The 13,838-nt window shown below is 45.0% G+C and overlaps 1 protein-coding gene across 1 annotated transcript; it reads right to left on the minus strand.

The window, feature by feature from the left end:
* Window positions 1-351: 351 nt before the first annotated feature.
* LOC124670115 (probable pectinesterase/pectinesterase inhibitor 21) lies at window positions 352-2,124 on the minus strand. Its single transcript, XM_047206617.1, has 2 exons — window positions 1,152-2,124; window positions 352-1,070 (listed from the first exon to the last, which is right to left on the minus strand). Exons 1-2 carry the CDS (start codon window positions 2,116-2,118, stop codon window positions 352-354), a joined length of 1,686 nt encoding a protein of 561 aa, XP_047062573.1. The 5' UTR covers window positions 2,119-2,124.
* Between the last annotated feature and the right edge of the window lie 11,714 nt (window positions 2,125-13,838).

Below are 13,838 nucleotides of genomic sequence, written 5' to 3' on the forward strand. Positions count from 1 at the left end.
GAATCATGAACTGTGCAACGAAAAGGGTGTTGTGCAACTCATGCAGAGGCCGGTGTTATACTCCATTTTCGAAAAACAACATCGGTAATATAAACATCGGTTACATATATGCACATACACATAGTTTCTCTCCTCCAAATTAAAGCTAATTAAGTACACATGTATGAGTTAATCATGGTACATATAGCACCATATATAGTAGGTACATATATATGTGTCAACTCAACTAATTAACATTGCATGCTCCTTGATCGATTAATTGTGTGGATGGATCATTGTGTTCCTAGCATGCATAATAAAGCAGCATGAATGGAGTAGGGGAAGGAAGCATGGTGAGAGGTGGAGCTGTAGTTAGTGCCCCCTCCCGGGCTCTGACTGTGGGAGGAGTCCCGGGATGTAGGGCACGCCGTACTTGGGGATGAACTGCTGGCCCTGGATGAATGCCTCGACGGTGAACTCCTTCTGCGCCTCCTCGTAGGTGACGGTCTTGATGCCGCCCCACTTGGCGCGCTTGCTGGTGTCGGCGCCGGGCCCCGTGTTCTCCACCTCCGCGTAGAAGAGGGTTTCGAGGCCGAAGTTGCCGTTCCACTCGAGCCACCCCTTGGGGTCGATGAAGGCGCCGATGTTGTTCTGGATGTAGATGGTCCTGGAGTACTCCTTCCATGGCCTGGCCAGGTAGGTTGCGATCTTCCCCTGATCCTTGAAGTCCGGGTGCGGCTCGATGGTGTTGTTGTGCATGATGGTGCCGCCGGCGGAGCGCTTCTCGCGCCGCCCCTGCGCCGTGATGATGTTCACCTGGTTGTCCATGGGCTTCCGCGGCAGGATGAGGCAGTTCTGGATCACCACCTGGGAGTTGCCGAAGATGAAGTCGATGGTGCCGGTCACCGTGCACTCCCGGAAGAACTGCCGCTGCGCGTGGGTGTAGAGCGTGTCCTGGTACCCGTCGAAGTAGCACTGGAAGAACACCGCCTGGTCGCTCTGCACGCGCAGCGCCACCGCCTGGTGGTTCGCCGCCCCCGCCGTGTTCTCCACCCGGATGTCTTTCATGAAGAACCCGTTCCCGATCGCCTCTGCATGTCAATTCAATCAACTTGCTGCTTCAGTTTTATGATCAATACTTTTCTATCAACCAATCAATCGTGTGGGCGTACCCATTGTCGCCGTGTCCTTGGTGGTGAGGTTCATCTTGAAGTTCTTGTTGCCGGTGATGATGGTCTTTTCCATGCCGTCGCCGATCATCACCAGGTTGGTCACGGTCCGGGGCACCGTCACGTACTCCTTGTACGTTCCTGCCTTGATGTACATCACGTACATGGTTGCGCTCTTGGCCGGCACCTTGGCGAGCGCGTCCTTGATGGTCTTGAAGTCGCCGCTGCCGTCGGCCGCCACCGTGATATTCGGCTTGAAATCCGGCGTCGAGGGTCCGGCCTCCATGAGCCGCCTCTTCCCGTCCGTCATCCACACCGGCGATCCGTCCTCCTCCCCGAGCAGCCTCCTCCCAAAGCTCAGGCTCCCGAGCGTCGCCGAGAACTGGTCCACCACGGCGAGGATGTCCTCCGTGAGCTCCTGCGACGCGTTGAGCGCGCCCCGCATCTTGCCAGCAGCGTCGGTGGTGGTGTTGAGGAAGCCGTCGAGGCATGTCTCCTGGTACGTGAGCGCGGCACTGAGCCAAGTCCTGAGGTCGTCGACGGCCTTGTTGAAGTCGGTCATCTCGAACCCCCCGAGCTTGTCGAAGGTGGTCTTGAGGTCCTCGATCGCGTACTCCAGCAGCTCCTTGCAGTTCTCCAGGGCACCCGCCGTGCGCTGGTCGCTCTTGAGCTCCTCCAGCGTGGCTGACTCGCTGATGGCCTTCTTGATCTTCTCCGACGTGACCTCGAAGATGGCCTTGGCGAGGTCCGCCGGGTTAGTGGCGTTGCCGCCCACCTTGGTCAGCTCCGCCTCGCACGTCTCCTTGTAGTCCATGGGCTGGCAGAAGGCCTTGACGGACTTGACGGACGTGGTGAGGTGGGCATCGTCATCCTGTCCGCCGGAGTTGTTCTTGAATGAGACGACGCAGACGGCGGCGACCACCGCCACCACCAGGATGCTGGACGCGCCGATTATTGCACCTTTGCTCATCGTGACGGGGCGGGCGGGAGTCCCGGTCGATCTCAAGATTGGAAACCGCGGGAGATGGAGGTGACTTCTTATAACGGGCGGCGAGAACTAGCCAGGGAGGCGAAGAAGTTGGATGGACCGTGGACGCCGGAGCTGGGAAACCGGCGAGGTGTACGGAGAGTCGCACGACAAAAATAGTTGGTCCGCTACGTCGTTGGGTCGTTGAGGAAAGGAGTACATGCGTGCAGTACTGCAGTGCAGCCGTCGACCTGTATTTTGCATGCATGGATGCGTGCCATGAAACCCCTTAATTATGTTACAGGTGTTTTTTTTTTTCAGGTGCTGCAATCGAATTGCTTCCATGATACTATTTGGTTAGATAATGATCAACATTTTTCAGGTACATAATTGCCGATGATCAGTTCTTGATGGTTTGCTACAAACAATAGGGATTTGTTGAATACACAACATTTTGTTGCATGAGTCTTTGTGGAAGTAGAGAATTCCCCACATATTGGTCGTGGGAATTTCTCACAGATAAGTATATAGAACATGCTGAGGAACCTATTTGGTTAGAAGACCCATCATGACACAATAAAAATAGTACTCAATGATTAGAAAAGACATTGGCCATGGCAAATCAAGGGAAATTGTACCAACCATATACTAACTCTTATCAAATTACTTGTGGCAGAAGGTTCCTTGAACCTAGAAAAATTGAAGGAACATTTTGTCTAAATATGCAACAATTAATTTGAATTGGAGGGAGTAGTATTTACAATCTATAGATGATTCCGGAGTGAAAAACACATTCACTATACTCTGATGAAATGACACATGCAAAATTGAACTTGGATGCAAATCCAATCACTATAAGCATTTGGTATACTTGGCAATCTTTTTAAGACATGAATAGAACAAACCAATATATACCTCCTGAGTATGATATACGAGGGCACAGAAAGATAACCGAATGTTATTATGAGATCCAAAAGGTAGAGAACGAATTAATTGCCACCAGTTCATGCATATAATAACAAGATAAGAAAAAAAAATATGAAAAGTGTCCTCCTTAAACTAGAAGGTATCACCAAAGGCATTTGATACGTGGCTTGGCAACTTCTCCAAGAAGTTCTACTCTATAAAGGTCCCGTTAGTAAGTATCCTCCTGAATGGAGGTTCGGGGCCTTAAGTTTGGTATGCTAGAGGATTGACTAAAGGTGGCACGCTTTCACCCATACATTTCATCCTAGTGATGTATGCACTTAGTTTGATGTTTGCCAAACCTAAAGAGATGCATGGGTTCTATCTTATCTTTTTTAGAATGACAGGCTATGGTCCACCGGGTTTCTATTTATGCCAATGATGCGAGCCTTTTTTTATAGAGAAGCCTCGGGATTGAAATGCGGCATGGGAAAGAGCTATATCTCTCCAACCCTATGTGAGCAAAACATGGTCCTAGAGCTTAGCTTGTTGCTGAACTGTTAGGTCGTTCAGTTACCAATCCACGGTCTAGGGTTATTCTTGCATCTGAAGAAAGCTCGCATAGAAGATTTCCAAGCCTCGATAGAGAAAATAATAAGTAGGTTGGCGATCCGGATGACTCACATGCTTACTCAGGATAGTAGATTAATTACAGATCAATAGGTTTTGACTGATATGGCCATTTCCACTTGATGTTATTGGATTGTTTTCAAAGAGCGGACGAAGTGGTGACTAACAATAAGTGACTTGAGGACATAAAATCCAAGGGAGGAAATCAGCGGCTTCCAGCTTTCATAGTGGATGGAGGATACCTAGACTTGGCGTTGGAAATACAAAAACTTGTTGCTGAGTAAATCGTTTTATTTGGCACACTTCGCCATTTCGGTTAATCGGGAGTCTTCCAAAGCAATATTGAGTTCCATGGCTTACTATGCATTAAAACATTCTTACCTAGTTGTTTCCCATCTCCATCGCGTGGGTGACACATGCTTGTTTGTTTATTATTTTGGTAGTTTTCTGATTTTATTTTCTTGTTTCATATTATTATTGGTTTTCTATGTTTCTTTATTGGTTTTTGAATAATATTTCCTTTAAGTTCCTTTGTTTTCCCGGGAAGAAGGCGTAATAATATGTTGAAGTATATAAAATAAACTTGCTAGTAAACACAATAAGAAATTAGAAGTACATATGGATAGCATGAGAATATGCACACAATACCAGAAGTACATACACAATAAGATGAAAAGTACGCACACTAATAGAGGAATTACAGACAAAGTAACATCGGAAATGCACACTAAACACGTGAGGTACATAGAAAGTAATACCGAAGTTACACATAAACACATGAAGTAGACAATAAGTTGAGGATCACACGCTAATATGGAAACATGTAAACACAAACATTATAATCACAGACACTGAATTGGAAAACACACACAAACATGGGAAGTACACACCAGACTGGGAAATACAACACAAACATAAGAAGCGCACACACTAAATTGAGAACTAGATACACCAATTGGAAGTAGACACACACAAAGGCAATTAAAAAAAACATGCGAAAGCACACACAAACAAGCACACAACCATGGTGAAATACTAACCACCTATTTGTGAAGTACAAGAATAATATCATGGTAATTGGACATACTTTCACACTATATGGGAAGTACAATTTGCATTATAAACTTAGCCGAAACCTATCAACATGACATCCATGTACGAATATATCGGTAAGGGGAACAGAATGGTGAAAATAATACGTAATTCAAATGAATGGTTGTAAACATATTCCTTTTTGAGTTTTTAATGCCGGAAAATTGAACGTACAACATCACATCCATAGAAGGGAATACACATTACCATATTTAATGAGAAAATATTTTTTCATTAAACCTAGACAAATTTAGGAAACACTTTTTTTTCTAAATCCGCGGCAATTGAGTTGGACCGAAGAGAGTAGTATTTACAATCTACAGGTTATTACATAGATGATTCCTGATTGAAAACACATTCACTATAGTTTGATGAAATAACACATGCAAAATGGAACTCAGATGCAAATGCAATAAGCGCAAGCATTTGGTATATTTAGCAACTTTTTTAGACAACAATATAACACACCAATGTAGATTACCATGACATACGATGGCCTAACAAGATAATTGAATGTTATTATCAGAAAAAAATGCAAAAGCGTCCTCCTTAAACTAGAAGATATCACCAAGGTGTTTAATATTGTGACTTGGCAACTTCTCCAAAGTTCAACGCCATAGAGGTTTTAGACGTCGCTGTGTGTACTTGGTGTATGCGGACACACTATTGGGGAACCCCAAGAGAAAGGTATGATTAGCACAGCAGCAAGTTTTTCCTCCGTAAGAAATCAAGGTTTAATCGACCAGTAGAAGAAAGACGTAACTTCTGAAGGTGTTATTGGCTGACTAGTGGCATGGCGCACTACTGGCGTCAACAACAACGTGGAACCTGCACACAACACAACCAAAGTACTTTGCCCCAACTTACAGTGAGGTTGTCAATCTCACCGGCTTGCTGAACACAAAGGATTAGACGTATCGAATGGAAGGAGATATTTTCATAAAGTAAACAGAACATGATTGCAGTTTGAAAGGACGAGATGTCGCCTAGAGGGGGGTGAATAGGCGTTTAAAAACTCTTACGGATTTGGCTTGTAAGAATGTGGAACTAAACTAACGTTTATTTCACAAGCACAAATCCTAAATAAGCTAGGCTCAACTAAGTGCAACAACAACAACTAGAACTAAGCAAGATAGGCACAAGATGTATGTAGCACAAGTGATAGCAAGATATATATACTTTAAGCACGATGGCTATCACAAGGAAAGTAAGCTCGGATATAGAAATAACCGAGGCACGCGGAGACGAAGATGTAATCCCGTGTTCCCTTCCTTTGCAAGAAGGTACGTCACGTTTGGAGAGGTGGGGGTCCCACGAAGGATTCCCCAACGCCACGAAGGCTCACCTTCTTCTCCGAGCCAAACCCATGAAGGATAATGGCCCTTTCCTTATGGTTAGTTTTTCCTCCACTCCGGAGATGGAAAGCTCCACAACCACTTCACAAGCTCCACGAAGGAGAAGCCCGAGCCCCTTCACAATCTTCCACGAAGAGGTCACCGGGACACCAACCAAGCCAACTAGGAGGTCACCCTCCAAGAGTAACAAGCTCACGGTCTTTCACTCGAACTAATCATGGTGGAGAGCTCAACACTATGCAATGATGCAAAGAAAGAACATTAGAGGTGTTCAAATCCTTCACACTCAAATTCCACCCAAGCAACAAATGCTACGATGAGATTAGAGAGGAAGAGAAATGGAGGAAATCAACAAATGACTCCAAGATCTAGATCCCAAGAGTTCCCCTCACTTAGAGGAGGAAGGGATTGGATGAGTTTGTAGATCTAGATCTCCTCTTTCAAATCCCCCAAGAATATGCAAGAATCATATGAGGGAAGGGAGAGGAAGCAAGCTCAAGAGGTTCAACAGTGGTGGTTAAAAACGTGCTTGAGAACCCTAAAAAACTGTTGGGGAAGAAGCCCCTTTTATAGCCCAAGGGAAGATATAACCGTTGGGGGCAGATCTGAGAGATTTTCGTGCAGCCTGGTTTCAACCGGGCCGCCTGGCGTAAGAGCCAGTCCGACCGGGCCAGGGACCGGGCCACAGACCGGGACGCCTGGTGAGAGGGCTGGTCCGACCGGGCCGGCTGGTCCAAACCGGACCTGAGGCCGGGCCGTGACCGCGGCGGATCGGGGACTTACAGTACATGTCCTCCGGTTGTCACCGGAGCAGGAGCCGGTCCACGCCGGGGAGGCCGGTCCACAGCCCGGTGTGACCGGGCGTGAGGCCGGACCGGCCGGGCGAAACATGAAAACATGTTTTACAAAAACCATCATAACTTTGGCGTCTGGACTCCGATTTCGATGATCTTGTTGGAATCAGAACAACGAGCCCGACAAATTTATGCATAGAAACATCATTGTCCACCCACGGAGTAAAAACCATAAGATGAATGTTTTGACCTATCTATAAAAGAGACACCGGTAAAACCTCCAAGCTCGAAAACGCAATAGAAGATGCACATGGATTCTGTTTTTGATGAACTTGGGCTTGTTGTAAAGATGGAAACAAGCTCAAGAACCTCACACAGAAAAACACCAAGAAGCAACAAGATTTATGGAATGCAAAGCATGCAAAGGGTTGAGCTCCCTAAAACGATGTGATCAAGTTACCCAACTGAAAGCCCCTCTTGATAGTGCGGCTATGTATCCTATAACCCGGTCTCCCAACAACCACCTTGAGACTGGTAAAAAGGAAACCTAGAAATACCATACCTTTGCCTTGCGCATCCCGCTTGATCTTGATGATAACTCTTGAAGTTCCACTCAAGCTAGAATGCCTTACTTGATCATCGTTACTTCGTGAAGACTCACAAATGCTCCCCCATACACCATGATGGGAAAGCTTCATTGATGCACATCTTCACATGTCCATTATCACCAAATGGACTGCAAACTTCAAGCATATGATCCCTTTGAGATGCTCAACTTGAACTTTCCCAACTCAACCTTGATGACGATGACCACTTGATGTCATCCTCTAATGGGCTATATGTGATCTCACTTTTGATGCATGCCCATGGAAAGATACCTAACCCACATAGACAACACAAAGGGCACATATATGATGGGTTAGTTTATGAAGCATAATTGACAAGGCTTACCATACCACATGACTTCACGTGGCACATTCTTCATGCTTCATGTGTTGACCAAACTTGAATCTATTCTTCACTCTTTGTATTGGTCAACCTTGTATCTTCTCATGCTCTATCATACTATCTTGAGGTGTATATAGAATTCTTCATTTGTTTGCATGCTCTAAATCTTAGTCAACCATAGCTCAACTTATGAGACTATCATGACACCGACTTAGAGCAATAACTTGAATTCTTCACTTGGAATCAAGCACTCAAGATCTTGATCATTCATTGCTTATCACATAAGCTAGAGCATTGCTAATATTGATTTCCACATAAGAACTCCATCTTCATTTCTTCTTCTTGATCATATCACATATATATCTTCAAATCGATGATCTTGATGCCAATACACAAGGTATATCTTTATCTTCATGGCATCCATACTTGAATCCAACACATGGAATACAAGTAGTACCTATGGAATATTCCTTCATATAAACTCAATGGAAACATTAGTCCATAGGGGTTGTCACTAATTACCAAAACCACACATAGGGGCAATATACCCTTACATAGTTTAATTTATCAGTAAAGGAAATATGACCGGGGTCCACAGTTCACTAGAGGTGTCTCTCCATAAAGAAATAGCATGTTGGGTGAACAAATTACAGCTGGGCAATTGACAGAATATCGATCAATACATGACAAGATGATTACTATGAGATTTGGTATTGGGCATTACAACATAATACATAGACCATAATCGAACTGCATCTATGACTAATAATCCACCTTCAGGTTATCGTCCGAATCTGTTTCAATATTAAATTGCAGGCAACAGACTATCGCATTAAGCAATGTGTGTAAAGTAAATAATAGAATTACCCTTGGATATTGTTGTTTTCTCCCTAGTAGCAACAACACATCTACAACCTTAGAAGTTATAAAGTCACTCTCCCAGGAAACTAGAGGCATGAACCTACTATCGAGCATAAATACCCCCTCTTGGAGTCACAAGTGTCCACTTGGCCAGAGTTTCTACTACCAACGAAAAGCATGCAAGATCACAAATAACATATGTCATGAATATATAATCAATCTTAACATAGTATTCAACATTCATCGGATCTCAGCAAACCAAACATATAGGATTACATAAAGATGATCTTGATCATGTAGGGCAGCTCACAAGATCGATACATGCAGCACAAGGTGGAGAATACAACCATCTAGCTACTGCTATGGACCCATAGTACAGGGATGAACTACTCACGCATCACTTCGGAGGTGGGCATGGCGATGTAGATGCCTCCGGCGATGATTTCCCCTCCGGTAGGGTGCCAGGAAGAGCTTCAGAACCCCCCGAAATGATTTCGGTGATGGTGGCCGCGACGAAACTTTTCGTGGATGGAGGCTCGGGTATCCATGGTTTTCCCGAGAAGTGAAGGAGATATGCCCTAGAGGCAATAATAAAGTGGTTATTATTTATATCTCTATGTTTATGATAAATGTTTATATGTCATGCTATAATTGTATTAACCGAAACATTAGTACATGTGTGATATGTAGACAAACAAAGAGTCCCTAGTATGCCTCTAAACTAGCTTGTTGATTAATGGATGATTAGTTTCATAATCATGAACATTGGATGTTATTAATAACAAGGTTATATCATTATATGAATGATGTAGGGATTTCTATTTTCGTGCCCCTGGCTCCTTAGTTGTGCTCAGTTTTCCCCAGCCCCTTAGTTTTTCCTCAGTTTTCCCCAAAACCTTGTCTAAAACCTGCAGAAGGAGCTCGGACGGAAGGAATCCCGTTAGTTGACGTTGGTTGGTGCTGGCAAGTGGGGCCGCTGTTGGTGCCCCGCAGTGGACACGTTTTCACTTATCCAGATCATCGTGGGACCCACAACTTGTCCATGTTAAGTGCGCCGGACCCACAGCTTACCCGAGTGACCGTTGCAAAATGGGAGCCCGAGCCAGCCCCGCGCCGTGCCCGTGCCATTGCTTCCCCTTTCTTTCCCCGCGCCCCATTGTTCTTCTTCTCCGCCGGCGGCAGCCCTTCTCCGGCAGGCGGGTGATGTCTAGTTTCTCTTCGACCTCCCGTTCTTCATGGCCGCAGTATGGACCCGTGCCTTTGACAAGATGCCCCGACTGCCCACGCCGGGAGCCTGCGAAGCGGTCGATCCGTAAGACGGACGAGAACGGCAACCGTGGACGTGAGTTCGTTGCATGCGAGAGCTTGCCATATAGAGAGGGGGATAAGGTTAGATCTCGCTCCAATTTCTCTGTTTTCTCTCGATTTTCTTGTTATTCCCTCGAATTTGGGATTTAGGGTTCACGTTGTTGTTTTCAGATCTTGAAGAAATGCGGGCATTTCGAGTGGATCGATGTGTACGTTTAGAGGCTTCGAGTTGCGGGAATCAATTGGCGCTATTGGGGGACGCAATTTGGGAGGGGGGACTTGTCTGTAGAGAATGCGGCGGAGAGAGGAGCCGTTCCGATTATGCCTAATGCTCCCAATGCGGAACTGGTGGAAGTGAAGGGAGAAGCTGAAGAAAATGAACAAGCGAGTTAAGGCAGCTGATCGAGTTGAAGAAGCAAGCTAACCTGATGGCTGGTTTTTTTGTTGTATAATTACGATCGGATTCTTATCATTGCTCACCAGGCGCTAGAAGTTGTTACAAGGGATACCTTACAAATCCATTATTCAATTACATGTACTTGTAGTTGTTTTCAAAGTTAGTGTGTGCATTCACCGAAATTACCAACTATATTCCCTAAAAGAAAAGGAAAGCTAAAGATAGTTGATAATTGTTAGAGGGGTGACAAATAATGCAATCACCGAAATCCGCAAATATGTATGCCTCGTGTTTATACCAAAATTATACCATTTTTAGGCCATTTCAAAATACCAATACCATATCCCAAACTATATTCCCTAAAAGAAAAGGACAGCTAAAGATAGTTGATAATTGTTAGAGGGGTGACAAATAATGCAATCACCGAAATCCGCAAATATGTATGCCTCATGTTTATAACAAAATTATACCACTTTTAGGCCATTTCAAAATGGGATCCCTTTCAAAATAGGGTCCCTTCAAAATACCAATACAATATCCCAAACTATATTCCCTAAAAGAAAAGGACAGCTAAAGATAGTTGATAATTGTTAGAGGGGTGACAAATAATGCAATCACCGAAATCCGCAAATATGTATGCCTCATGTTTATAACAAAATTATACCACTTTTAGGCCGTTTCAAAATACCAATACTATATCCCAAACTATATTCCCTAAAAGAAAAGGACAGCTAAAGATAGTTGATAGCAATCACCGAAATCCGCAAATATGTATGCCTCATGTTTATAACAAAATTATACCACTTTTAGGCCGTTTCAAAATACCAATAGTATATCCCAAACTATATTCCCTAAAAGAAAAGGACAGCTAAAGATAGTTGATAATTGTTAGAGGGGTGACAAATAATGCAATCACCGAAATCCGCAAATATGTATGCCTCATGTTTATACCAATACTATATCCCAAACTATATTAAGTGGCAAACTCGTTATTGCACATAAATAGAGGGGTGGGCATTCTCCACCGACAGAGAGAGAGAGAGGGGTGGCCACGAAGAGAGAGAGAGAGAGAGAGAGAGGTTGCCACGAAGAGACGGATAGGGGTATACTACCCGTTAGATCAGTGGATCAACGGTTCGTGGAGTCGATCCGTGTGACAACGGCTCAACCAATCAGGATAAGTTTGGGCTTCTCAGAGCATTTGTGACAGTACTTGAGGGCAAAATTGAGTAGTACTAAGAATCCAAGGGCACATAAATAGTAAATAGACTAAGGGATTCAAACAAAAGAATTACAAAATGAAAAATGTGTGTTTTGTACAATATAATTCATATTGGGCTACATCAAATTATTTGCAATTCAAATATACATGAGTGTGACAATTATGGCATCATTTAGACAAACTATGTTTTGGGAAAGATGTTTTGCAAAGGGGTTTGGGTGGAAAACCAATCATCTTCATAGCTACACTAGTGATTCTGAGAAGTGGCAATTTGTGGTAAAACTTGATTTATATATGTTTGTTAAGGTTTTCTAGGTGGCAGGTTGCGTAGGAAGACTCCATCAGTAGTTGCCACTATGTTTTTATTTTTTTGGATTTTTTTGCGCATGAAATGACTCAATTAGCTATGTTAATCTCATTTGTTGACTCTCTGTTGACCAGCTACTTGAGGGTAAAACTGAGTATATTGCACTTGCCGGTCTAAGTCCTCGAGGGGAAAACTGAGTACAGATAAAATTTCTGTATAAGGCCTGAGGTTATAACTGAGTACACCAAACGTCCCAGGGTTAGACTCGTGTAGCGGTGCACGTTGCAGCCGTGCATAGCGGACGCGTGTTGCGGTACACGCCACCTTCATCTTTATAGAGCCCCTCTTTCTCTCCCTCGACGCACGTTCTCACTGGCTCACTGCAACCACCTCTCCTGTCCCATCATCTTCTCCACAACCGAAGAAAAAACCCCAAAGAAAACCGCCGGCGATGGAGAAGAATGAGATGCCCATTGTCGGCACATCAGCCGCCGCCCCGTCCGGGCCCTCGTCGCTGCTTCCAACGTAGCAGCCGGCGCATCGGCCGCCGCCCCCGTCCAGGCCCCTGTCGCTGCTTCCAACGTAGCAGCCGGCGGATCGGCCGCCGCCGCCGTCCAGGCCCCTGTCCCTGCTTCCAACGTAGCAGCCGGCGGATCGGCCGCCGCCCCCGTCCAGGCCCCTGTCGCTGCTTCCAACGTAGCAGCCGGCGCATCGGCCGCCGCCACCGTCCAGTCCCCCGTCGCTTGGGACCCGTATGAACCAGTGCAATACGACGCGCCGGAGAACCCCTACGACACCAGCATCGTCGACAACGAGCCGGAGGTAACCCTTTGTTCCCTTGTTTTTATCTCATTTCAATCATTTTGTGTTAGATCTAGCGTTATTACGGTTCGTCATGTTCCTAGTTCAATCCTTTTGTGTTAGATCTTGCGTTATTACTTGTTCGTCTGTTCCTAGTTCGATCCTTTTGTGTTAGATCTTGCGTTATTAGTGTTTGTGATTTGCTTTTGTTTAAGATTTGTGCCGATGATGATGAATATTTGGGCATAAATTGATTCGGGAGTTTGGTCGATAAACAATTGGTGTGTACAAATTTGTTGTGCATGATCTTTGGTTTGCTGACTCAAATCCTGGATATAAGTGTGTCCAATGTAACCGAGGCTACCTCTTTTTTCGAGCCCATATTATCATGCATGATTTTTTATTCACTCTCTGTTCCATCATCGTTGCAATTGACTCCGTTTTTTTTGCACGATCTTTGGTGCTACGTGACAGGTGCGAGCAGCGACGACGTCGACGGCGACGACGAGTCCTTCCACACCAAGACTCGTCACGTCCTCGGGAGGCTGCAGTCCGGCCATTACGATGGCCCCTTTGCTCGAGGCATTTACAAGTGCCCCTTACGCAGCAGGAAGCTCCGCGCCACCGACTTCAACTCCCTGGTGAACCATGCTGAATCCATTGGCAGATGTGGCGCTAGAGTTGGAAGGACCGTGAACGTGCATGCGTACATGGCCAAACACAAAGCACTTGGGATTCACTGCGCAACCTCCAAGCGAGTCACACGCGCTACCGGAGGCGTTGAACGTGCCTCTTGCACTCTCTGTATGTGACTCGCTCTATCCGTAGAGCAGCTTAAATTCATGTAAAATGTAGCTTATGTTGGATCTATCGGTACTACTTTTGAATCTGTCCTGAATATATCTATGCTATGTTGGTTGCTGTATGCAGCTTATCCTATATTTTCTCTACGGATTTGTGCCCTAGATTTCCTACCTGATTGGGTAAAAACGAAGGCATAAAGAAATGAATGGCGTTAAAAAACAGAAGGACAAGCTGCTCTAGATTTGCTACCAATTTGGGCTATCAAGTATGAATGAGATCGAGCGAGAGAGAGGAAAAA

The sequence above is a fragment of the Lolium rigidum genome, chromosome 7 (genome assembly GCF_022539505.1).
Source record: "Lolium rigidum isolate FL_2022 chromosome 7, APGP_CSIRO_Lrig_0.1, whole genome shotgun sequence".
Lineage (NCBI taxonomy): Eukaryota > Viridiplantae > Streptophyta > Magnoliopsida > Poales > Poaceae > Lolium > Lolium rigidum.